The sequence below is a fragment of the Oncorhynchus masou genome, chromosome 13 (genome assembly GCF_036934945.1).
Source record: "Oncorhynchus masou masou isolate Uvic2021 chromosome 13, UVic_Omas_1.1, whole genome shotgun sequence".
NCBI classification, from domain to species: domain Eukaryota; kingdom Metazoa; phylum Chordata; class Actinopteri; order Salmoniformes; family Salmonidae; genus Oncorhynchus; species Oncorhynchus masou.
Window position 1 is genome coordinate 8419861 of NC_088224.1, and position 24564 is coordinate 8444424.

The following is a 24564-nucleotide window of genomic DNA, read 5'->3' on the forward strand; positions in this document are numbered from 1 at the left end:
GCACAACAAGGTGAGTCCAAAGATGTCTTGTACGCTGCTGCATAAATGATGTAATATGCCAGGGAGATATGTGTACTGTAGCTGAGAAAGTAACACTAAGTGTATGTTGTGTAGTAAGCTGTTAGTAGCCCATGTGCCTCACCCTAATAATTTGGTCTATTTTCACCTCTTAATTTCACCTACTGATCTGACTTGGTGGTGCACATGTAGCCTATAGCCTGTTTTAGAGAAATGTAATCATTGAATATTGTAAGAGCTTTCATTGTCTGCTTATATGCCCCCTTTATTTATCCTACGGTTCTGACTTGGTGTACAGGGAGAACACTGTAAGAACGGTCCATGTTCTGAATTCTGTCGCTGTACATTTCAAAGGTGCTGGACAAATAGTTATATTGACTACGTCCGTCCTAGCTCGCTCATTAATGTCTTAATCGAAATGACGGATTTCCTCTTAGCCGCTCATGGTCCCTTTATGCCATAGTTTGTACATCCAGGGATGCAAACTGGTGAGGGTCCAAAAAGGTGAGACTTTTTTTGCACTGAAACATGCAACAACAACAAAATCCCCGCTCGGGGGAAACGCAGGTTTTAGCTAATTAAACAAAGAATATGATCTATATGATCAGTCTCTGTGTGTAAAATAAAAACTGTTTAATGTGAACCTAACTCACAGCTAAAAAAAATGTAATGAAAACAATCCAATGTTATTTGTTGCCTAGACTTTACTGCAAATGACACTCAAGCCCTGAGAAGAAGAAAAAAACAAGACACTAATATTGCAGTTAGCCATGACAGCCTTTATAATAGGACACTTGTTACCATGACAGCCTTTATAATAGAACACTTGTTACCATGACAGGCTTTATAATAGAACGCTTGTGACCTCACCACATCTAAATATTGCACTTGGGGGGAAAAAATACATCTTTAAAAGTAGAAATAGAATAAAACAAAGAGGCATTGTATTTTTGCTCTATTATAGTGGCCACTATAGTAGACGTCGATCGAGTGTACAAGGCTTGCATGTGTGCAAAAATAACGTTCACTGTGTAAACAAAATGCAATAATCCCCCCTCACTCACAAACAAGTGTTGCTGTCAAGTTCAACAAAACCAATATCTTTGGGCTACACTGCACATTATTACATTGTACACTTTCTGCCTGTGGACATTTGTTCTACAATGTGCCAGCAGAGCACGAGACCCATTGCTGGTATAATTGATCTCGTTCAGGCAGAGAGTAACACCTGGCGTACCCCCTTCTTATCCGCTGCATTGAAGAAGTGAGAAAGAGGGAAAGTGTCTTGTTTTCCTTTACAGTGGAATCCAGCCTGGCCCAGTTTACACGCAACTCCTCAGTTTCACCTAATTCTCTCATTCTGAAAATTAACCACATACTGTCAGTGTAACAGTATAACTTTAGACCGTCCTCTCGCCCATACCAGGGCGCGAACCAGGGACTCTCTGCACACATCAACAACAGTCACCCTCGAAGCTTCGTTACCCATCGCTCCACAAAAGCAGAGCAAGGGGAACGACTACTTCAAGGTCTCAGAGCAAGTGACGTCACCGATTGAAACGCTATTTAGAGCACCGCTAACTAAGCTAGCCGTTTCACATCCGTTACATCAGTTCACAGATAGTAGTTAGTTCATTAGCAAGTTCACATTTCACACAGATTGCCAGGGTCCAGTAAGCAACTAACACGTTATAACATGAGGGACAGAAATGTTAATAGTTAATACTGTAGTGAATTGGTCATCTGATGTTGTAAGGTTAGCTAGCTAATGTTAGCGGTCTGACTTTATTAGCCAGCTAATTTTCACACCATAAAAAAATTAATATGTGATCAGTTATTAAGTTGGCTAATGTTGCACAACATTTCTCTGGCTAGCTAAGGGAGAATTTGATCTGACTTGCCAAAACTATAGTTTGTTATTAACAAGAAATTTGTGGAGTGGTTGAAACATTTTAATGACTCCAACCTAAGTGTATGTAACTGTATATTTTTAAACCTGCATACTTAGTTAATATTGCCTGCTAACATTAAGTTATTTTAACTAGGCAAATTGTGTCACTTCTCTTGCGTTCTGTGCAAACAGAGTCAGGGTTTATGCAGCAGTTGGGCCGCCTGGCTCGTTGCGAACTGTTTCTTCCTAACAAAGGCCGGAATTCATTTGCCAGAATTTTACATAATTATGACATAACATTGAATGTTGTGCCATGTAAGAGCAATATTTAGACTTTGGAATTCCACCCGTTAAATAAAATACAGAATCCATATTTCACTGAAGAAAAAAACATTTTGTTTTCGGAAATGATAGTTTCTGGATTTGACCATATTAATGACCTAAGGCTCGAATTTCTGTGTGTTATTATATTATAATTAAGTCTATGATTTGATATTTGATAGAGCAGTCTGACTGAGCGGTGGTAGGCAGCAGCAGGCTCGTAAGCATTCATTCAAACAGCACTTTCCTGCATTTGCCAGCAGCTCTTCGCTGTGCTTCAAGCATTGCGCTGTTAATGACTTCAAGCCTATCAACTCCCGAGATTAGGCTGGCAATACTATAGTGCCTATAAGAACATCCAATAGTCAAAGGTATATGAAATACAAATGGTATAGAGATAAATAGTCCTTTAATTCCTATATTAACTACAACCTAAAACTTCTTACCTGGGAATATTGAAGATTCATATTAAAAGGAACCACCAGCTTTCATATGTTCTCAAGTTCTGAGCAAGGAACTTAAATGTTAGCTTTTTTACATGGCACATATTGCACTTTTACTTTCTTCTCCGACACTTTGGTTTTGCATTATTTAAACCAAATTGAACATGTTTCATTATTTATTTGAGACTAAATTGATTTATTATATTAAGTTAAAATAAGTGTTCATTCAGTATTGTTGTCATTGTCATTATTACAAATAATAATATATATATATATAAAAAATATCAAAACATTATTTTTTTTTTTAAATCATCCGATTAATCGGTATCTGCTTTTTTTAGTCCTCCAACAAATCGGTGTCGGCGTTGAAAAATCATAATCGGTCAACCTCTAATTTACATGCTATAATTTCCCCCGGCGGGAACACCTGAAATACCTGGAACACCTGAAATACCTGGAACACCTGAAATACCTGGAACACCTGGAATACCTGGAACACCTGAAATACCTGGAATACCTGGAACACCTGGAATACCTGGAACACCTGAAACACCTGGAACACCTGAAACACCTGGAATACCTGGAACACCTGAAATACCTGGAATACCTGGAACACCTGGAATACCTGGAACACCTGAAATACCTGGAACACCTGGAATACCTGGAACACCTGAAACACCTGGAACACCTGAAATACCTGGAACACCTGGAATACCTGGAACACCTGAAATACCTGGAATACCTGGAACACCTGGAATACCTGGAACACCTGAAATACCTGGAACACCTGAAATACCTGGAACACCTGGAACACCTGAAAGGTCCCACCTGATCTCGCCTCCTTCCGACTTTCTTCCATTTTTGAAGACATTTATTTTTATTGTTAGAATGTATTGGATATATTTGATAAACTGTGTGAGGATTTGCTGACATGGAGCACTCCTGTAGCTGTTACCGTGGTTATAGAGACAAGTAGTTCCATTTTCCCCATTCCCCCCTTCCCCCCAGCCCAGGATCAAGTGAGACTTAGCACCCAACTGAATCCCACATGGCACCCTATTCCCTATATAGTGCACCACTTTTGAGCAGGTCTCATAGGGCTCTGGTCAAAAGTAGTACACTATGTAACAAATAGGGAGGGACGCTGACATGCAGTGGTGGCCAACTGACCTTTTAATGCCCCACAGTGCCGGGAAGTTGGAACATTAGTGTACAAAACAGCCACTGTGTTGTGTTCCAAACTGGGTTTGGAACACAACAGGATTCCAAACTGGGTTTGGAACACAACAGGATTCCAAACTGGGTGAGAGACTATTCCAACGGAAAGGTGCTTAGAATGCTACTCTGCACAGACATGCAAACTACTGTAGAGAAGGCTAGACTTGATTTAAAACATTGGTATCACAACGGGCATTTGTTATTCTAAAGATTTGTATTTTTTAAAAGTAGGCTACTTACAGTATATAGTAGGCGACTGTAACAGGAAATCATATAGTACTGTAATGACCCGACTAGATCATAAAGGAACAATACCCAGGGTCGTTACAGTACTGTTATCTAAAACATGCAGTTAGATCACTTCAAGGTTGTGTTGCATTTCATGTTCTGTTCTCATATGGGAAGACTTGGTGGTAGTGGTGAACTGGTAGCCCAATTACATTGCTAGTCCGTCTCTCTCGGGAAGGACAATCTTGTCAAAATCCCATCAGGAAAAAAAAAAAAGATTATTTTTTGCAGCCTGGTTAATTTGATATGAAACCTGGTGACTACATGTTAGTTTTTAATTTAATTAATTAGGCCTTCTCGTGCCACCAATCATCTTATGATAACAGTAGGCTAGCCTAGTAAATAAACTAATGAAACACACGCAATGGAAATTGATGATGATGTAAAATGGTGCACTAGTTGTAACAAGTGTTATTAAGTAGCCAACATACTGTCATAATAAATTCGGCATAGCATGGGCATTTGACATACACACATCAAAATGAGCAAATGTATTAATAATGTTCTGAGTTTACACTAATAACAACTGTTTTCCGACTGCTTTGTTCCCTTCAATGGATGTGTGAACAGGAGTGAAGAAGAGAGAGACATTTTTACTTAAAATCTTACTTTTATGTTTGCCCGTATTCCAAGACCGTTTCGCTATAATTGGACTTCGAATGATAGCTCTTCCAGCCGACCTCATGGCATCCATCGCCGAATTTAGGACAAGGAAACCTGACAACGTGGTTGTAGTAAGGTTATTTCTAGACCTTGGAGCTCCAAGACTGTTGTTGACTTCGGGGCTTTGATTCTTGGGATGACTTGAATTTGGGCGGCGCTATACCTGTCAATCAACCGAATGGGCAATCCCCACGCAAGCCTACGTCATGAGAGGGAATCCCAAGAGGATCAAATAGTTTTTGTGTCAAGTGGCATTTGATTCAAACAAATCACTGTCGTTGCTTTAATTACCTGTTATCTGCGACTGTGATACCGACAGGTGACAATAAAGATGCCAGGCTACATGTCTCAATGTTTTTTTTTTCTATTTTAGTGCAAAAGTCATGAGTTCCAACCGAGAATGTACTGTCGCCATCTTGTGGTCATAAACGTTTGCTCTCCTTCATGTTTTCAAAGCTGCATTCAGTATTAAAGTAAACCAGAGGACGGACGGTAATGCTCATAGAAAAATCGGAACTACACGTTTCTCCTCAAGTTTTCCACTCATCGGACGTACAATGTTTCAACTATCTACTTCGATGGGGTTTAACGAAGGTTGGCATCCAATGTTTTAGTGCCATCTGTCTTCAGTTATATTATCGCCATTACTTCTTGCGCCACCCCAGAATTAACCTTCTTGATAAGGCGCCCTGCTTAAAAAAAATCCATACAGGAAACATTTCACTCCGATATCTTTTTGAGGCTTAAAACACGCTTCTAATGCTCCGCACACTATTCTAAATATGACCACGTCTTCTCGCACCGACTCAACAGTTTGCTCCAACACATTCCTGATTTTCCTGGAGACTCTCAACGGATTTCCCATGTAGCACTGGTCCAATATCCCCATCACAACTATACTTATCTTGTTTCCCCGTCTTCTGTAACCCACTCATTCTCACTGTGGTATTATCTTCACCTGACTCACTAGTTTCAACAAAACCTGTTTCCCGCCGTGTCATCCTTTCAACGATCTAAAACTGCTCCGGTAGATTTAGTAGTCTTAAACAATGTGTACACGTAAACATAATTATGGGTATGAATATCTGCGAGAGAAAGAAATACAAACACAGATTGTTCTCAAACAGCTTGCATCATCATCGCCTGCAAGATACTTCTTTAATTCCAGGTGAGGGCCCCAAAGTGAGTGGAGTTTGGACGCGGCCGACACCATCATCACGTTGAGAGAAAACAACATGGTGGAACAACGAAAACAGGAGAAACGAAACACTTATTTTCTTTCCCATTAAAACATGTAGAACATTTTTTTTTTTAAACAAAACAGGTCACAAATCCGTTATTATGATCCACACCAATACTTTCCAGGTAGGAAACATGAGAAAACACGGCTCCGGGATGACGTTTCCTCTAGGATCAGTTTCCTCTCCCCATAATCCTAATTTTAACAATAGTGGGGATAATGTAAAATTGACCCAAGATCGCCGTCTTGTGACGGGGCAACTTCACCCTACAGCAGAAAAACACGGCAAACTGATCACCCACTGGGTACAGTTAATTCAATGTCTATTCCAGTTGGTTCAATGTAATTCCATTGAAATGTGGAAACAAAGTTGATTCAACCTGCGTGTGCCCAGCGGGCAGGGTGTAACTTCCCAAATGCATAAACGTCACACGTTCATCCCGGGCGGAAAGAGATTAGCCTGGTCCCAGACCTGTTCGCGCTTGTTTGCCAACTCAGCGGAGTTGACATTTTGTCAAGACATTTTTGGTTGGCATGAGCAGAAACAGATCTGGACTCATTCTAGAAAGAGATTGAGAGAAATCCAAACATAATACTTAATAAGAGAAAACAATAAATGGCTGCAACAAATACATAAGCGCAACAATAGTGCAGCGAGTGAGTCAAATCTAACCAATTACTCGACTTGCTTTCAAAGAATGTAAAAAAAAACTTAAAAAAAAAAACTACATGTCAAATGCATGAGCACAACAATGTGTAGCCATGTTCTGATGCCTTTGATCCAAACCTAAAGCAAGCTAGAGATACATCAATCTAACGAAATGGAGAGGGAGCTCTATTTAAGAAAACACCAAAAAACGTGGCACTTTGAACTGAAATACTAGAATATTCATCGCTATGTCATAATGTACATGGTTGTAAACAGGGTTTCGGGGGTCAATTCCATTTCAATTCAGAGTTAACCAAATTCCAATTCCACATTTTCCCTTATAAAAAAAAAAAAGTAAATTGGAATGTCAGTGTACTTCCTGAATGGCCTGGAATTGAAATGGAATTGACCCCAAAACCCTGGTTGTAAACAGATAGATGTCCACTGGGCTACCGTAGTATTGGACATAAAAGGCCTGGTGTTTGTTCTACTGACCCCATGGCTTGGCCAGGTAAAACTTTAGGCTCCAGGCATATTTAAATAGCTGTTTGGCGGACAGGGTCGTTCCGAACTCCCTATACAAAACGGGATGAACCAAATCCCATTGTTTACTTGGGTCAGTGTTGCATCAGAGAACGGGGCCTAATAGAAAAGGGAGATGGTGAGAAATAAGGGGACATCTCCATCCACGACACTGACTTCCTTCCTTCATGATAGGTGAGAGGCCTGGATAAACTTTCACCATATGTTGCTTCCACTTGCCAGAAAGCTCACGTTATTGAGACACAGCCTGGAGGGAGGGTCCTATATCAAGATCGACAAAGTAACTCATTATACTAACTACTTAAAAAATAAAAAATAAAAAGGAATTGCAAGGCACAGTGAAATTGACAACAGGTAAAATATCAGTTACCTAGACATCATTAAATCCAGTATGTTTTTAGTTATATGGCCTAACAAAAGATCGCAATTTGGTCCAAAAGGAGAGACAGGTTTAAGTACATTTAACAGCAAACAGATGACATTGCTTAACCTCTAGACAGTACCAGGTCATATTGATTGACAATCCTATTTTGAGAGATTTCTTGACCGGAGTGTTTGAGTTAACGCTACAAATCAGGAGTGTTTTGAGTTAATTGATAATCCCGGACACTGTTTGGAGTCAGTTACAGTTTTCAAAATGGAATAATGTACAAATTGGCGATCTGTACATTTAGTTATGATGATATTACCATTGTCATCATAACTAATACTGAAATGTGTCACTTAAAAAAAAAAAAATCCTCACTTTAGGGCGATAAAACCAAAACACGAACAAAGCATTTTACAGTCATAATCAAACTCACAGAAGGTGCCATTTTAACAATTCAAAATGTTTCAGTTGTCTCATTTAAAAGCAAGAGAAGTTTGGCAATACACTCAAAGTCAAAAAACCTGAACTAGAATGGAGAGAGAAGAGAGAGCGAATCCCTGACTGAAAGAGTGACCGAGGAATACAATGAGTCTTTCTAAACATTCATATCAACTAACCAGCCAGTCCTCGTCTGCCTCCATCTCCCACTGGGCCCGGGTCAAAATAGGGAATAGGGTGTTATTTTGGACAGCGTCCTTGTCAACCTGATGTCCCTTTAGGTGTCTCTTACCAGTTAAATCAGAATGGCTCAATCCCAAAAAAGTCAACATCTTCCCTACTGTCGTTTTACACAACCTCTCCATCTGTTCCAAAAACAGACAAAAAAAAAAAAAAACAACAACAAAGCGTCGCCATGGGAACAAACCCATGACCAATTGGGTCTGGTGTGTCCCATTTTTGAGAGGCAAGTACTCGACACCTCCGAAAAAAACATTTCCTATCGCTTCTCAAAAACACAACTTAAAAACATGACCAAAAGTATTTATCTTTGTATGTGTGTATGAAAAATGTGTGTAATGGGACTATGTATGCTGCCTTGTGAGTAAGTGTGTTAGTGTGTATTAATGTGTGTAATGGGACTATGTATGCTGCCTTGTGAGTAAGTGTGTTAGTGTGTATTAATGTGTGTAATGGGACTATGTATGCTGCCTTGTGAGTAAGTGTGTTAGTGTGTATTAATGTGTGTAATGGGACTATGTATGCTGCCTTGTGAGTAAGTGTGTTAGTGTGTATTAATGTGTGTAATGGGACTATGTATGCTGCCTTGTGAGTAAGAGTGTTAGTGTGTATTAATGTGTGTAATGGGACTATGTATGCTGCCTTGTGAGTAAGTGTGTTAGTGTGTATTAATGTGTGTAATGGGACTATGTATGCTGCCTTGTGAGTAAGTGTGTTAGTGTGTATTAATGTGTGTAATGGGACTATGTATGCTGCCTTGTGAGTAAGTGTGTTAGTGTGTATTAATGTGTGTAATGGGACTATGTATGCTGCCTTGTGAGTAAGTGTGTTAGTGTGTATTAATGTGTGTGTGCTACTGTCACTTTTTGAGTGGCTGGTAGACAGATGCATTGGGATCAAGAGAAGAGGGACTATTGTCCATGAACTTGGAGGAGTAGTGCGGCGTAACCGGGCTGAGGCTGCTGCTGTCGTTGCTGTAGGAGATACTGGGCATCACCGCCATCACCTCCGCTATCTTCTGCTTCAACTCCGCTATCTCCTGGTCTCTCTGGTGGATCTGACCTAGGGGGGGGGGAGGAGGTGGGGGTTAGATGACAGATGGCCTCTCACTTTGTTGCCATTCTCTTCATGTTGCTGACATCTCTGGATCAAGCAGCAGAGCATCCTGTTTATGTAATGGTAGATGAAACCGTGAGGTAATGCTAGGTTACCTTAAGGAGCATCTTGTTTATGTAATGGTAGATGAAACCGTGAGATAATGCTAGTAGGTTACCTTAAGGAGCATCTTGTTTATGTAATGGTAGATGAAACCGTGAGGTAATGCTAGTAGGTTACCTTAAGGAGCATCCTGTTTATGTAATGGTAGATGAAACCGTGAGGTAATGCTAGGTTACCTTAAGGAGCATCTTGTTTATGTAATGGTAGATTAAACCGTGAGGTAATGCTAGGTTACCTTAAGGAGCACCCTGTTTATGTAATGGTAGATGAAACCGTGAGGTAATGCTAGTAGGTTACCTTAAGGAGCACCCTGTTTATGTAATGGTAGATGAAACCCTGAGGTAATGCTAGTAGGTTACCTTAAGGAGCACCCTGTTTATGTAATGGTAGATGAAACCGTGAGGTAATGCTAGTAGGTTACCTTATGGAGCATCCTGTTTATGTAATGGTAGATGAAACCGTGAGGTAATGCTAGTAGGTTACCTTAAGGAGCATCTTGTTTATGTAATGGTAGATGAAACCGTGAGGTAATGCTAGTAGGTTACCTTAAGGAGCATCTTGTTTATGTAATGGTAGATGAAACCGTGAGGTAATGCTAGGTTACCTTAAGGAGCATCTTGTTTATGTAATGGTAGATGAAACCGTGAGGTAATGCTAGTAGGTTACCTTATGGAGCATCCTGTTTATGTAATGGTAGATGAAACCGTGAGGTAATGCTAGTAGGTTACCTTAAGGAGCACCCTGTTTATGTAATGGTAGATGAAACCGTGAGGTAATGCTAGGTTACCTTAAGGAGCATCTTGTTTATGTAATGGTAGATGAAACCGTGAGGTAATGCTAGTAGGTTACCTTAAGGAGCACCCTGTTTATGTAATGGTAGATGAACCCCTGAGGTAATGCTAGTAGGTTACCTTATGGAGCATCTTGTTTATGTAATGGTAGATGAAACCGTGAGGTAATGCTAGTAGGTTACCTTAAGGAGCATCTTGTTTATGTAATGGTAGATGAAACCGTGAGATAATGCTAGTAGGTTACCTTAAGGAGCATCTTGTTTATGTAATGGTAGATGAAACCGTGAGGTAATGCTAGTAGGTTACCTTAAGGAGCATCTTGTTTATTTAATGGTAGATGAAACCGTGAGGTAATGCTAGTAGGTTACCTTAAGGAGCATCTTGTTTATGTAATGGTAGATGAAACCGTGAGATAATGCTAGTAGGTTACCTTAAGGAGCATCTTGTTTATGTAATGGTAGATGAAACCGTGAGGTAATGCTAGTAGGTTACCTTATGGAGCATCTTGTTTATGTAATGGTAGATGAACCCCTGAGGTAATGCTAGTAGGTTACCTTATGGAGCATCTTGTTTATGTAATGGTAGATGAAACCGTGAGGTAATGCTAGTAGGTTACCTTAAGGAGCATCTTGTTTATGTAATGGTAGATGAAACCGTGAGGTAATGCTAGTAGGTTACCTTATGGAGCATCCTGTTTATGTAATGGTAGATGAAACCGTGAGATAATGCTAGGTTACCTTAAGGAGCATCCTGTTTATGTGATGGTAGATGAAACCCTGAGGTAATGCTAGTGAACCTTCTGCAATCCAGCTTTCAGAGTTTGATCCTAGTCTATGAACACAATGGCTCCGCTAGAAGCCGGTCGCTGTCGTACCGCGGTAGAGGGTCAGGGTAGGGAACTGTACCTTGTGCGATCTCCAGCTGTCTCTTGGCGTCTCCCAGGGCAGAGAAGAGGTCTAGTTTGATCCTGGTCTCAGCAGACAGGCTGTTCTCCAGGTGCTGGGTTTTATCCTGCATGGCCGACAGCGCAGACATCAACACCTCCATGTCCTTCTCATTCTCCTTGTACTTACGCAGCTCCTAGAGAGAGGAGGAGGAGGGAGGAGGGGGAGGGAGGAGAGAGAAGAGGAGGGGGGAGGGAGGAGAGAGAGAAGAGGAGGGGGGAGGTAGGAGAGAGAGAAGAGGAGGGGGGAGGTAGGAGAGAGAGAGAAGAGGAGGGAGGAGAGAAGAGGGGGAGGAGAGAGAGAAGAGGGGGAGGGAGAGAGAGAAGAGGAGGAGGGAGGGAGGAAAGAGAGGGAAGAGGAGGGGGGAGGGAGGAGAGAGAGTAGAGGAGGAGGGAGGGAGGAAAGAGAGGGAAGAGGAGGGGGGAGGGGGTAGAAAGAGTAGAGGAAAGGAAAGGGAGGAGAGAGAGAGAGTAGACATCAACACCTCATCATGAACATCTGAAACCACAAACTAACTCCTCATAAGGGATCCTGTGTGGCTCAGCTGGTAGTGCATGCCACTTACAACACCAGGGTTGTGGGTTCCCTTCCCACAGGGGGACCAGTACGAAAAAGTACAAATATGTATGCACTGTAAGTCGCTCTGGCTCAGAGTAAAATAACTCAAATTGAAGAAGAAAAAAAACTTAAATTTAGAGAAGCAATGTAATATCTTCAAACCATGTCAAAGTAAAGGAATCAGCAGCAACTTGCTGATACAGCATTTATGAGACGGTCACAGAAAGGATAAATATCTAAGATTGAAGGATGGACTCACCTGGCATTTCCCCTCCAGCTCTCTAATGTGCTCTTCTTCCAGTTTCACGTCGATGTTGAGTTTCTTACACTCCGTCTCCAACTCTCTGATCCGCCCACGCAAGGAGTCGGTACACTCACCCCTGACAGAGAGACAGAGAGTCAGTACACTCACCCCTGACAGAGAGTCAGAGAGTCAGTACACTCACCCCTGACAGAGAGTCAGTACACTCACCCCTGACAGAGAGTCAGAGAGTCAGAGAGTCAGTACACACACCCCTGACAGAGAGTCAGTACACACACCCCTGACAGAGAGTCAGAGAGTCAGTACACACACCCCTGACAGAGAGTCAGTACACTCACCCCTGACAGAGAGTCAGAGAGTCAGTACACTCACCCCTGACAGAGAGTCAGTACACACACCCCTGACAGAGAGTCAGAGAGTCAGTACACTCACCCCTGACAGAGAGGCAGAGAGTCAGTACACACACCCCTGACAGAGAGTCAGTACACACACCCCTGACAGAGAGTCAGAGAGTCAGTACACACACCCCTGACAGAGAGTCAGTACACTCACCCCTGACAGAGAGTCAGAGAGTCAGTACACACACCCCTGACAGAGAGTCAGAGAGTCAGTACACTCACCCCTGACAGAGAGTCAGTACACACACCCCTGACAGAGAGTCAGAGAGTCAGTACACTCACCCCTGACAGAGAGTCAGTACACACACCCCTGACAGAGAGTCAGTACACTCACCCCTGACAGAGAGTCAGAGAGTCAGTACACTCACCCCTGACAGAGAGTCAGAGAGTCAGTACACACACCCCTGACAGAGAGTCAGAGAGTCAGTACACTCACCCCTGACAGAGAGTCAGTACACACACCCCTGACAGAGAGTCAGAGAGTCGGTACACTCACCCCTGACAGAGAGTCAGTACACACACCCCTGACAGAGAGTCAGTACACTCACCCCTGACAGAGAGTCAGAGAGTCAGTACACTCACCCCTGACAGAGAGTCAGTACACACACCCCTGACAGAGAGTCAGAGAGTCAGTACACTCACCCCTGACAGAGAGTCAGAGAGTCAGTACACTCACCCCTGACAGAGAGTCAGAGAGTCAGTACACACACCCCTGACAGAGAGTCAGTACACACACCCCTGACAGAGAGTCAGAGAGTCAGTACACTCACCCCTGACAGAGAGTCAGTACACTCACCCCTGACAGAGAGTCAGAGAGTCAGTACACTCACCCCTGACAGAGAGTCAGAGAGTCAGTACACTCACCCCTGACAGAGAGTCAGTACACTCACCCCTGACAGAGAGTCAGAGAGTCAGTACACACACCCCTGACAGAGAGTCAGTACACACACCCCTGACAGAGAGTCAGAGAGTCAGTACACACACCCCTGACAGAGAGTCAGTACACTCACCCCTGACAGAGAGTCAGTACACTCACCCCTGACAGAGAGTCGGTACACTCACCCCTGACAGAGATCCAGAGAGTCAGTACACTCACCCCTGACAGAGAGTCAGTACACTCACCCCTGACAGAGAGTCAGTACACTCACCCCTGACAGAGAGTCAGTACACTCACCCCTGACAGAGAGTCAGTACACTCACCCCTGACAGAGAGTCAGTACACTCACCCCTGACAGAGAGTCAGAGAGTCAGTACACTCACCCCTGACAGAGAGTCAGAGAGTCAGTACACTCACCCCTGACAGAGAGTCAGAGAGTCAGTACACTCACCCCTGACAGAGATCCAGAGAGTCGGTACACTCACCCCTGACAGAGAGTCAGTACACTCACCCCTGACAGAGAGTCAGTACACTCACCCCTGACAGAGAGTCAGTACACACCCCCTGACAGAGAGTCAGTACACTCACCCCTGACAGAGAGTCAGTACACTCACCCCTGACAGAGAGTCAGAGAGTCAGTACACTCACCCCTGACAGAGAGTCAGTACACTCACCCCTGACAGAGAGTCAGTACACTCACCCCTGACAGAGAGTCAGAGAGTCAGTACACTCACCCCTGACAGAGAGTCGGTACACTCACCCCTGACAGAGAGTCAGAGAGTCAGTACACTCACCCCTGACAGAGAGTCAGAGAGTCAGTACACTCACCCCTGACAGAGAGTCAGAGAGTCAGTACACTCACCCCTGACAGAGAGTCAGAGAGTCAGTACACACACCCCTGACAGAGAGTCAGTACACACACCCCTGACAGAGAGTCAGTACACTCACCCCTGACAGAGAGTCAGAGGGTCAGTACACTCACCCCTGACAGAGAGTCAGTACACTCACCCCTGACAGAGAGTCAGAGAGTCAGTACACACACCCCTGACAGAGAGTCAGTACACTCACCCCTGACAGAGAGTCAGAGAGTCAGTACACTCACCCCTGACAGAGAGTCAGAGAGTCAGTACACTCACCCCTGACAGAGAGTCGGTACACTCACCCCTGACAGAGAGTCAGAGAGTCAGTACACTCACCCCTGACAGAGATCCAGAGAGTCGGTACACTCACCCCTGACAGAGAGTCAGTACACTCACCCCTGACAGAGAGTCAGTACACTCACCCCTGACAGAGAGTCAGTACACACACCCCTGACAGAGAGTCAGTACACTCACCCCTGACAGAGAGTCAGAGAGTCAGTACACTCACCCCTGACAGAGAGTCAGAGAGTCAGTACACTCACCCCTGACAGAGAGTCAGAGAGTCAGTACACTCACCCCTGACAGAGAGTCAGTACACTCACCCCTGACAGAGAGTCAGAGAGTCAGTACACTCACCCCTGACAGAGAGTCAGTACACTCACCCCTGACAGAGAGTCAGAGAGTCAGTACACTCACCCCTGACAGAGAGTCAGAGAGTCAGTACACTCACCCCTGACAGAGAGTCAGAGAGTCAGTACACTCACCCCTGACAGAGAGTCAGAGAGTCAGTACACTCACCCCTGACAGAGAGTCAGTACACTCACCCCTGACAGAGAGTCAGTACACTCACCCCTGACAGAGAGTCAGTACACTCACCCCTGACAGAGAGTCAGTACACTCACCCCTGACAGAGAGTCAGAGAGTCAGTACACTCACCCCTGACAGAGAGTCAGAGAGTCAGTACACTCACCCCTGACAGAGAGTCAGTACACTCACCCCTGACAGAGAGTCGGTACACTCACCCCTGACAGAGATCCAGAGAGTCAGTACACTCACCCCTGACAGAGTCAGTACACTCACCCCTGACAGAGATCCAGAGAGTCAGTACACTCACCCCTGACAGAGTCAGTACACTCACCCCTGACAGAGAGTCAGAGAGTCAGTACACTCACCCCTGACAGAGAGTCGGTACACTCACCCCTGACAGAGTCAGTACACTCACCCCTGACAGAGAGTCGGTACACTCACCCCTGACAGAGAGTCGGTACACTCACCCCTGACAGAGATCCAGAGAGTCAGTACACTCACCCCTGACAGAGATCCAGAGAGTCAGTACACTCACCCCTGACAGAGTCAGTACACTCACCCCTGACAGAGTCGGTACACTCACCCCTGACAGAGTCGGTACACTCACCCCTGACAGAGAGTCGGTACACTCACCCCTGACAGAGAGTCGGTACACTCACCCCTGACAGAGAGTCGGTACACTCACCCCTGACAGAGAGTCGGTACACTCACCCCTGACAGAGAGTCGGTACACTCACCCCTGACAGAGAGTCGGTACACTCACCCCTGACAGAGAGTTGGTACACTCACCCCTGACAGAGAGTCGGTACACTCACCCCTGCCAGAGAGTCGGTACACTCACCCCTGCCAGAGAGTCGGTACACTCACCCCTGACAGAGAGTCAGTACACTCACCCCTGACAGAGAGTCAGAGAGTCAGTACACTCACCCCTGACAGAGAGTCAGAGAGTCAGTACACTCACCCCTGACAGAGAGTCAGTACACTCACCCCTGACAGAGAGTCAGTACACTCACCCCTGACAGAGAGTCGGTACACTCACCCCTGACAGAGATCCAGAGAGTCAGTACACTCACCCCTGACAGAGAGTCGGTACACTCACCCCTGACAGAGAGTCGGTACACTCACCCCTGACAGAGAGTCAGTACACTCACCCCTGTCAGAGAGTCGGTACACTCACCCCTGACAGAGAGTCAGAGAGTCGGTACACTCACCCCTGACAGAGAGTCAGAGAGTCGGTACACTCAACCCTGACAGAGAGTTAGTACACTCACCCCTGACAGAGAGTCGGTACACTCAACCCTGACAGAGAGTCGGTACACTCACCCCTGACAGAGAGTCGGTACACTCACCCCTGACAGAGAGTCGGTACACTCACCCCTGACAGAGAGTCGGTACACTCACCCCTGACAGAGAGTCGGTACACTCACCCCTGACAGAGAGTCGGTACACTCACCCCTGACAGAGAGTCGGTACACTCACCCCTGACAGAGAGTCGGTACACTCACCCCTGACAGAGAGTCGGTACACTCACCCCTGACAGAGAGTCGGTACACTCACCCCTGACAGAGATCCAGAGAGTCAGTACACTCACCCCTGACAGAGAGTCGGTACACTCACCCCTGACAGAGAGTCGGTACACTCACCCCTGACAAGAGAGTCGGTACACTCACCCCTGACAGAGAGTCGGTACACTCACCCCTGACAGAGAGTCGGTACACTCAACCCTGACAGAGAGTCAGAGAGTCGGTACACTCACCCCTGACAGAGAGTCAGAGAGTCGGTACACTCACCCCTGACAGAGATCCAGAGAGTCAGTACACTCACCCCTGACAGAGAGTCGGTACACTCACCCCTGACAGAGAGTCGGTACACTCACCCCTGACAGAGAGTCGGTACACTCACCCCTGACAGAGAGTCGGTACACTCACCCCTGACAGAGAGTCGGTACACTCACCCCTGACAGAGAGTCGGTACACTCACCCCTGACAGAGAGTCGGTACACTCACCCCTGACAGAGAGTCGGTACACTCACCCCTGACAGAGAGTCGGTACACTCACCCCTGACAGAGAGTCGGTACACTCACCCCTGACAGAGAGTCGGTACACTCACCCCTGACAGAGAGTCGGTACACTCACCCCTGACAGAGTCAGTACACTCACCCCTGACAGAGTCAGTACACTCACCCCTGACAGAGAGTCGGTACACTCACCCCTGACAGAGATCCAGAGAGTCAGTACACTCACCCCTGACAGAGAGTCGGTACACTCACCCCTGACAGAGAGTCGGTACACTCACCCCTGACAGAGTCGGTACACTCACCCCTGACAGAGAGTCGGTACACTCACCCCTGACAGAGAGTCGGTACACTCACCCCTGACAGAGAGTCGGTACACTCACCCGACAGAGAGTCGGTACACTCACCCCTGACAGAGAGTCAGAGAGTCGGTACACTCACCCCTGACAGAGATCCAGAGAGTCGGTACACTCAACCCTGACAGAGAGTCGGTACACTCACCCCTGACAGAGAGTCGGTACACTCACCCCTGACAGAGAGTCGGTACACTCACCCCTGACAGAGAGTCGGTACACTCACCCCTGACAGAGAGTCGGTACACTCACCCCTGACAGAGATCCAGAGAGTCGGTACACTCACCCCTGACAGAGAGTCAGAGAGTCGGGTACACTCACCCCTGACAGAGAGTCAGAGAGTCGGTACACTCACCCCTGACAGAGATCCAGAGAGTCGGTACACTCAACCCTGACAGAGAGTCGGTACACTCACCCCTGACAGAGAGTCGGTACACTCACCCCTGACAGAGAGTCGGTACACTCACCCCTGACAGAGAGTCGGTACACTCACCCCTGACAGAGAGTCGGTACACTCACCCCTGACAGAGAGTCGGTACACTCACCCCTGACAGAGAGTCGGTACACTCACCCCTGACAAGAGAGTCGGTACACTCACCCCTGACAGAGAGTCGGTACACTCAACCCTGACAGAGAGTCAGAGAGTCGGTACACTCACCCCTGACAGAGAGTCAGAGAGTCGGTACACTCACCCCTGACAGAGAGTCGGTACACTCACCCCTGACAGAGAGTCGGTACACTCACCCCTGACAGAGAGTCGGTACACTCACCCCTGACAGAGAGTCGGTACACTCACCCCTGACAGAGAGTCGGTACACTCACCCCTGACAGAGAGTCGGTACACTCACCCCTGACAGAGAGTCGGTACACTCACCCCTGACAGAGAGTCGGTACACTCACCCCTGACAGAGAGTCGGTACACTCACCCCTGACAGAGATCCAGAGAGTCAGTACACTCACCCCTGACAGAGAGTCGGTACACTCACCCCTGACAGAGAGTCGGTACACTCACCCCTGACAGAGAGTCGGTACACTCACCCCTGACAGAGAGTCGGTACACTCACCCCTGACAGAGAGTCGGTACACTCACCCCTGACAGAGATCCAGAGAGTCGGTACACTCACCCCTGACAGAGAGTCGGTACACTCACCCCTGACAGAGATCCAGAGAGTCAGTACACTCACCCCTGACAGAGAGTCGGTACACTCACCCCTGACAGAGAGTCGGTACACTCACCCCTGACAGAGAGTCGGTACACTCACCCCTGACAAGAGAGTCGGTACACTCACCCCTGACAGAGAGTCGGTACACTCAACCCTGACAGAGAGTCAGAGAGTCGGTACACTCACCCCTGACAGAGAGTCGGTACACTCACCCCTGACAGAGAGTCGGTACACTCACCCCTGACAGAGAGTCGGTACACTCACCCCTGACAGAGAGTCGGTACACTCACCCCTGACAGAGATTCAGAGAGTCAGTACACTCACCCCTGACAGAGAGTCAGAACACTCACCCCTGACAGAGAGTCGGTACACTCACCCCTGACAGAGAGTCGGTACACTCACCCCTGACAGAGAGTCGGTACACTCACCCCTGACAGAGTCAGGTTATTTTTTTCTTTCCACATTTGACGGTAACATTTTAATTTTAATGGACATTCATATTAACAGAAACATGCATGTCGAGGATGCAACGATTGTGCGCTCCTTCTTACCGAATTCTGATGTGCACTTTGAACTCGTCAGAATAACTGTCCATATTTACTCTTCCTCGGCTAACAAGACGACTAACGAACAGCTAAAATCACTAGCCCATGTCAACCTACTATAGTAGAAACGTTTAGCCTACCTATTCTATTGGTCAGCTTGTCAAGAAAGAAATAGCCTATTCCAAACTGACTCTGGAACAGTTGTGGGACGATAGATCCCACATTCATACAACCAGTAGGCCAAGGCTACATTAAAAAGCATTGTGTCTAATGCAACAGATAAAAACAATTAGCTTAAAATGTTGAACAATGATTATTTTCTAAACATTATAAGCGCAGCAACGCACACAAGGCAGTAGGCCATTTGCGAATGTCCGTTCCATAACACAATTGGCGGGAAAGCACTGTCGTCAAAAGGGCACAGAACATGCGAGCGGTTTCATGTGACAGAGATGAACGTATCCTATCGAAAGACGTTCGAGAAGAGATATAAAAGGCTACTTTGAAGCAAAGCAAGACATGCCTCACAATATGTATTAAAACGTTCAGGTTTCAGACAACTCTGTATATGTTTTCAGAATGCATACTGCCTCCAGCTCATTGCAAAGTGATGTGGGACGCACTGACAGAGCCCGTCTCCCGTTGACGTTTTGTGATGCTGCGGAAGCCCGTCTTGACAGATTTTCTACTCAACGGTTCTGTATCTGTGTATGTTGTAGGTGTATAATAAATAAGATTACGTAACAAATATTACTGTACACGTGCGCCAAATTTAATTCCACTAAATTATGCAAATGAACTTATAGACCGATAAGCATGACCAATCAAATGTATTTCCATCGACTGGTATTTCCACCAATGGAGAGGCTAAAGAAACATTATTTTACACTGGGGTCGTTTCTTCATCTCCTGGTCGATTGGCCGGCACCAATTATATTTATCGGCTTAAAAAAATATAATTTAAAAATGTATTGGACAAAAACCGGCTATTACCGGGCTAATGGAAACCAGCTATGACTGGGCTAATGGAAACCGGCTATGACTGGGCTAATGGAAACCAGCTATGACTGGGCTAATGGAAACCAGCTATGACTGGGCTAATGGAAACCAGCTATGACTGGGCTAATGGAAACCAGCTATGACTGGGCTAATGGAAACCGGCTAATGGAAACCGGCTATTACCGGCTAACGGAAACCCTGGTGTGAGTGTTTACCTGGAGGCTACGGCTAGTGCTACAGCCCGGGCTGCGGTGGCTTCCTCCACCTTCTTCCTCTTCCTCTCGTCAGCCAGCTGTTTCTCCGCCAGCGCCCGGGCCTCCTGCTCTGCCTTCAGCTTCTTCTCTAGCTGGGAGATGGTCTGCTTGTCCTTTTGCTTGGCCTGGTCAGCACTGTGGAGCACACACACACACGTCAGCACTGTGGAGCACACACACACACACACACACACACGTCAGCACTGTGGAGCACACACACACACACACCAGCACTGTGGAGCACACACACCAGCACTGTGGAGCACACACACACACACACCAGCACTGTGGAGCACACACACACACACCAGCACTGTGGAGCACACACACACACACCAGCACTGTGGAGCACACACACACACACACACACACACACAGCACTCTAGCACACACACCAGCACTGTGGAGCACACACACACACACACCAGCACTGTGGAGCACACACACACACACCAGCACTGTGGAGCACACACACACACACACAGCACTGTGGAGCACACACACACACACACCAGCACACACACACACCAGCACTGTGGAGCACACACACACACACACACACACACACACACCAGCACACACACACACCAGCACTGTGGAGCACACACACACACACACACACACACACACAGCCAAAAGGTTTGTTCCCCGAGTGTCAATCCCTGATCAAAAGATCACCTTGCATCCAAAAGAAAACATCTCTTTATGTGATCAAGGCGAGTGATATTATGCTCAGGTCGATCCTCTACACTGTGCCAATACTCTGAGATCCTTGGCTTTGTCCCAGGCTTCAAGTGTGTGTTCCTACTTGTTCTGCAGCATCTCGTTGTCTTGTCGCAGCTGGCCCAGCTCTGAGCGCAGACTCCTGTCCTGGCTGGTCAGGGAGGAGAGGTGAGAACGTAAATCTGACTCCAACTGACGGCTCGCCTGCAGGTCCGCCTTCAGCCGTTTCACATCCTGCTCCAACCTAGAGAGAGGAGAGAGAGACAGAGACAGGAGAGGTTTCACATCCTGCTCCAACCTAGAGAGAGGAGAGAGAGAGACAGAGACAGGAGAGGTTTCACATCCTGCTCCAACCTAGAGAACGAGAACGAGGACTATGTTTAAGGTAGACTACATCGCAGTTTCACATCCTGCTCCAACCTAGAGAGAGGAGAGAGGAGAGAGAGAGACAGAGACAGAGAGAGGAGACCTTCCGGAGACACCTGAAACCCCACCTCTTCAAGGAATACCTAGGATAGGATAAAGTAATCCTTCTCACCCCCCCTTAAATGATTTAGATGCACTATTGTAAAGTGGCTGTTCCACTGGATGTCAGAAGGTGAATTCACCAATTTGTAAGTCGCTCTGGATAAGAGCGTCTGCTAAATGACGTAAATGTAGGAGAGAGGAGAGAGAGAGACAGGAGAGGAGAGCGGAGAGAGAGAGAGACAGAGAGCGAGGACAAGGGCAAGGACTATGTTTAAGGTAGACTACATCTCAGTTTCACATCCTGCTCCAACCTAGAGAGAGGAGAGAGAGACAGAGAGGAGAGCGGAGAGAGAGAGACAGAGAGCGAGGACAAGGGCAAGGGCTATGTTTAAGGTAGACTACATTGCAGTTTCACATCCTGCTCCAACCTAGAGAACGAGGATGAGGGCTATGTTTAAGGTAGACTACATTGCAGTTTCACATCCTGCTCCAACCTAGAGAACGAGGACGAGGGCTGTTTAAGGTAGACTACATCGCAGTTTCACATCCTGCTCCAACCTAGAGAACGAGGATGAGGGCTATGTTTAAGGTAGACTACATCGCAGTTTCACATCCTGCTCCAACCTAGAGAACGAGGACGAGGGCTGTTTAAGGTAGACTACATCGCAGTTTCACATCCTGCTCCAACCTAGAGAACGAGGACGAGGACTATGTTTAAGGTAGACTACATCGCAGTTTCACATGAATAGCTGTTTAACATAACAGCTACACACACCGTATGAAATCTGATGCACAGATGCACACACACACACACACACACACACACACACACACACGCGTTGCTGTGAGAAGCCCGACTGCATCAGTCGACCTGAAAAGTCAAGGAGAGGGTGAAACCGGATCGTCTATATGCATACCGGTGCACGTTGGCTATGTGTGTGTGTGTGTGTGTGTGTGTGTGTGTGTGTGTCTTACCGCACGAGAGCGTCAGGCTTGCCCAGTTGATTATTGGGAATACAGTTCTCCACGGGATCCTTCTGATTGGCTCCTCCCTTCCCGGCAGACTTAGTCTTTTTCTCGTTCTTACTGGACAAGCCAGACGACGGCACGGTCCCATTGGTGGCGCTGTGATTCCGAGGGGAGGAGTTTGTGGCCACACCGCCCCCGCTGGCATTTTTGCAGTTCTTCCCTCCCCCTACCCCTGTCCCTCCCACCTCCTCTTTGGGAGTGTGTGTGTTGCCTGTGTGTGTGATCTCTCCTCCTCCGAGGTCGTTGTTCAGTCTCTTCCCCCTTATGTTCTCCATATACTCCGTCTCCTGTAATGTGGAGTCCAATGTGTGGAGGATACTGTTGTTGTTGATTCCTATTGTGTGTTGTTGTTGTTGTTGTTTGCCCTCCCGTTCCTTGCTGTTCCCGTCTCTCCCTTTCTCCCGGAACTCCAGTTCCGGTAAGGTAACGGAAGCGTTAACGGGGGTCTTCTTTCCGGGAGTTGACCCATTTTGGGAAACCGACGGGGTAGGGTCCACATCTGATGACACACCTTTAGCCATGGCCGCTAGAGAGGAGGAAGTAGGGTTAGGAAGAGGTCAGGTAAGATTACAAGAGTGTGTGTTTGTCTATCACCTTCCAATTGTTGGCGGAACATCTGTTGCTCAGGGTAAAGTGAAGTGTGTGTGTGTGTGTGTGTGTACTGCATGCTCCCTCTCACCCTCCTCTGCCTCTCTCTCCTGTCTCTGTAGCATCTGTTGCTCCGGGGGCAGAGCCTGCTGTAGGAGCTGCATGTAGAACTCATTCTCCTTCTGCACCTCTTTCTGTTTCCTCAGTCTCATCTTGTAGCTGACGTAGCTCTTAAAGCCAAAGCCCAGAGTCACCACCGGGTAGCCAATACTAACAGAGGATGGAGGGACGAGGGCAGAGAGGTGGGAGGGACGAGGGCAGAGAGGTGGGAGGGACGAGGGCAGAGAGGTGGAGGATGGAGGGACGAGGGCAGAGAGGTGGAGGGACGAGGGCAGAGAGGTGGAGGGACGAGGGCAGAGAGACGAGGGTAGAGACGAGGGCAGAGAGGTGGAGGGACAAGGGCAGAGAGGTGGAGGATGGAGGGACGAGGGCAGAGGGCGGAGGGCAGAGGTGGAGGTGGAGGGACGAGGGCAGAGAGGTGGAGGGACGAGGGCAGAGAGGTGGAGGGACGAGGGCAGAGAGGTGGAGGGACGAGGGCAGAGAGGTGGAGGGACAAGGGCAGAGAGGGGAAGGAGAAAATAGTTAGCACAGAAACTTTTGCTATGGTTGTCATAGCAAAATGAAGAAAAATAATGAAAGATTTCTACTTCGTGTTCAGCGTAGAAGAAAAGTTTCCCCTTTTGTTGATAAACCTCCATTGCCTAAGCAATTACAATGTGTAACAACACACATGCCCCGCCCACCTGAGGATCTGTCTTTTTCCACCATCTATTTCCTGTGTTTGAGGGCTGTAAAATCCACTTATCACTTGGATTGATTACTTTCATTTTACTCCTGCTTCATACTCTTGCTTGTGCCTGATGTTTTTTCCCCATTTAATATTACGGCCGTGGAAATGTGGACTCTGGAGTGATGAATCACGCTTCACCAGTTAGCAGTCCGACGGACGAATCTGGGCCAACTGTAAAGTTTGGTGGATGAGGAATAATGGTCTGGGGCTGTTTTTCCATGGTTCGCGCCCCTTAGTTCCAGTGATCTTAACACTAATGCTCTTGTGGCTGAATGGAAGCAAGTCCCCGCAGCAATGTTCCAACATCTAGTGGAAAGCCTTCCCAGAAGAGTGGAGGCTGTTATAGCAGCAATGTTCCAACATCTAGTGGAAAGCCTTCCCAGAAGAGTGGAGGCTGTTATAGCAGCAATGTTCCAACATCTAGTGGAAAGCCTTCCCAGAAGAGTGGAGGCTGTTATAGCAGCAATGTTCCAACATCTAGTGGAAAGCCTTCCCAGAAGAGTGGAGGCTGTTATAGCAGAAATGTTCCAATATCTAGTG

At 46.8% G+C, this 24564-nt stretch overlaps 2 protein-coding genes across 3 annotated transcripts in view; both read right to left on the minus strand.

Moving 5' to 3' along the window:
- Positions 1-4983, minus strand: part of ldlrap1a (low density lipoprotein receptor adaptor protein 1a) — a 31990-nt gene extending 27007 nt beyond the window's left edge. The window contains exon 1 of one of the 2 annotated variants that reach the window (XM_064982870.1): positions 4789-4983. In XM_064982870.1, the coding sequence (XP_064838942.1) occupies positions 4789-4873 (85 nt within the window). In that variant the 5' untranslated portion in view covers positions 4874-4983. The remainder of the gene's footprint in view (positions 1-4788) is intronic. The other variant, XM_064982869.1, reaches the window with a different exon arrangement.
- Positions 4984-8787: 3804 nt separating this feature from the next.
- The window catches only part of LOC135551688 (macoilin-1-like), a 21778-nt gene continuing 6001 nt past the window's right edge, over positions 8788-24564 (minus strand). The window contains exons 5-11 of the mRNA XM_064982866.1: positions 23266-23444; positions 22533-23112; positions 21175-21333; positions 20328-20501; positions 12093-12213; positions 11237-11411; positions 8788-9384 (exon numbers count right to left, since the gene is read on the minus strand). Of these exons, the coding sequence (XP_064838938.1) occupies positions 9182-9384; positions 11237-11411; positions 12093-12213; positions 20328-20501; positions 21175-21333; positions 22533-23112; positions 23266-23444 (1591 nt within the window). The 3' untranslated portion in view covers positions 8788-9181. The remainder of the gene's footprint in view (positions 9385-11236; positions 11412-12092; positions 12214-20327; positions 20502-21174; positions 21334-22532; positions 23113-23265; positions 23445-24564) is intronic.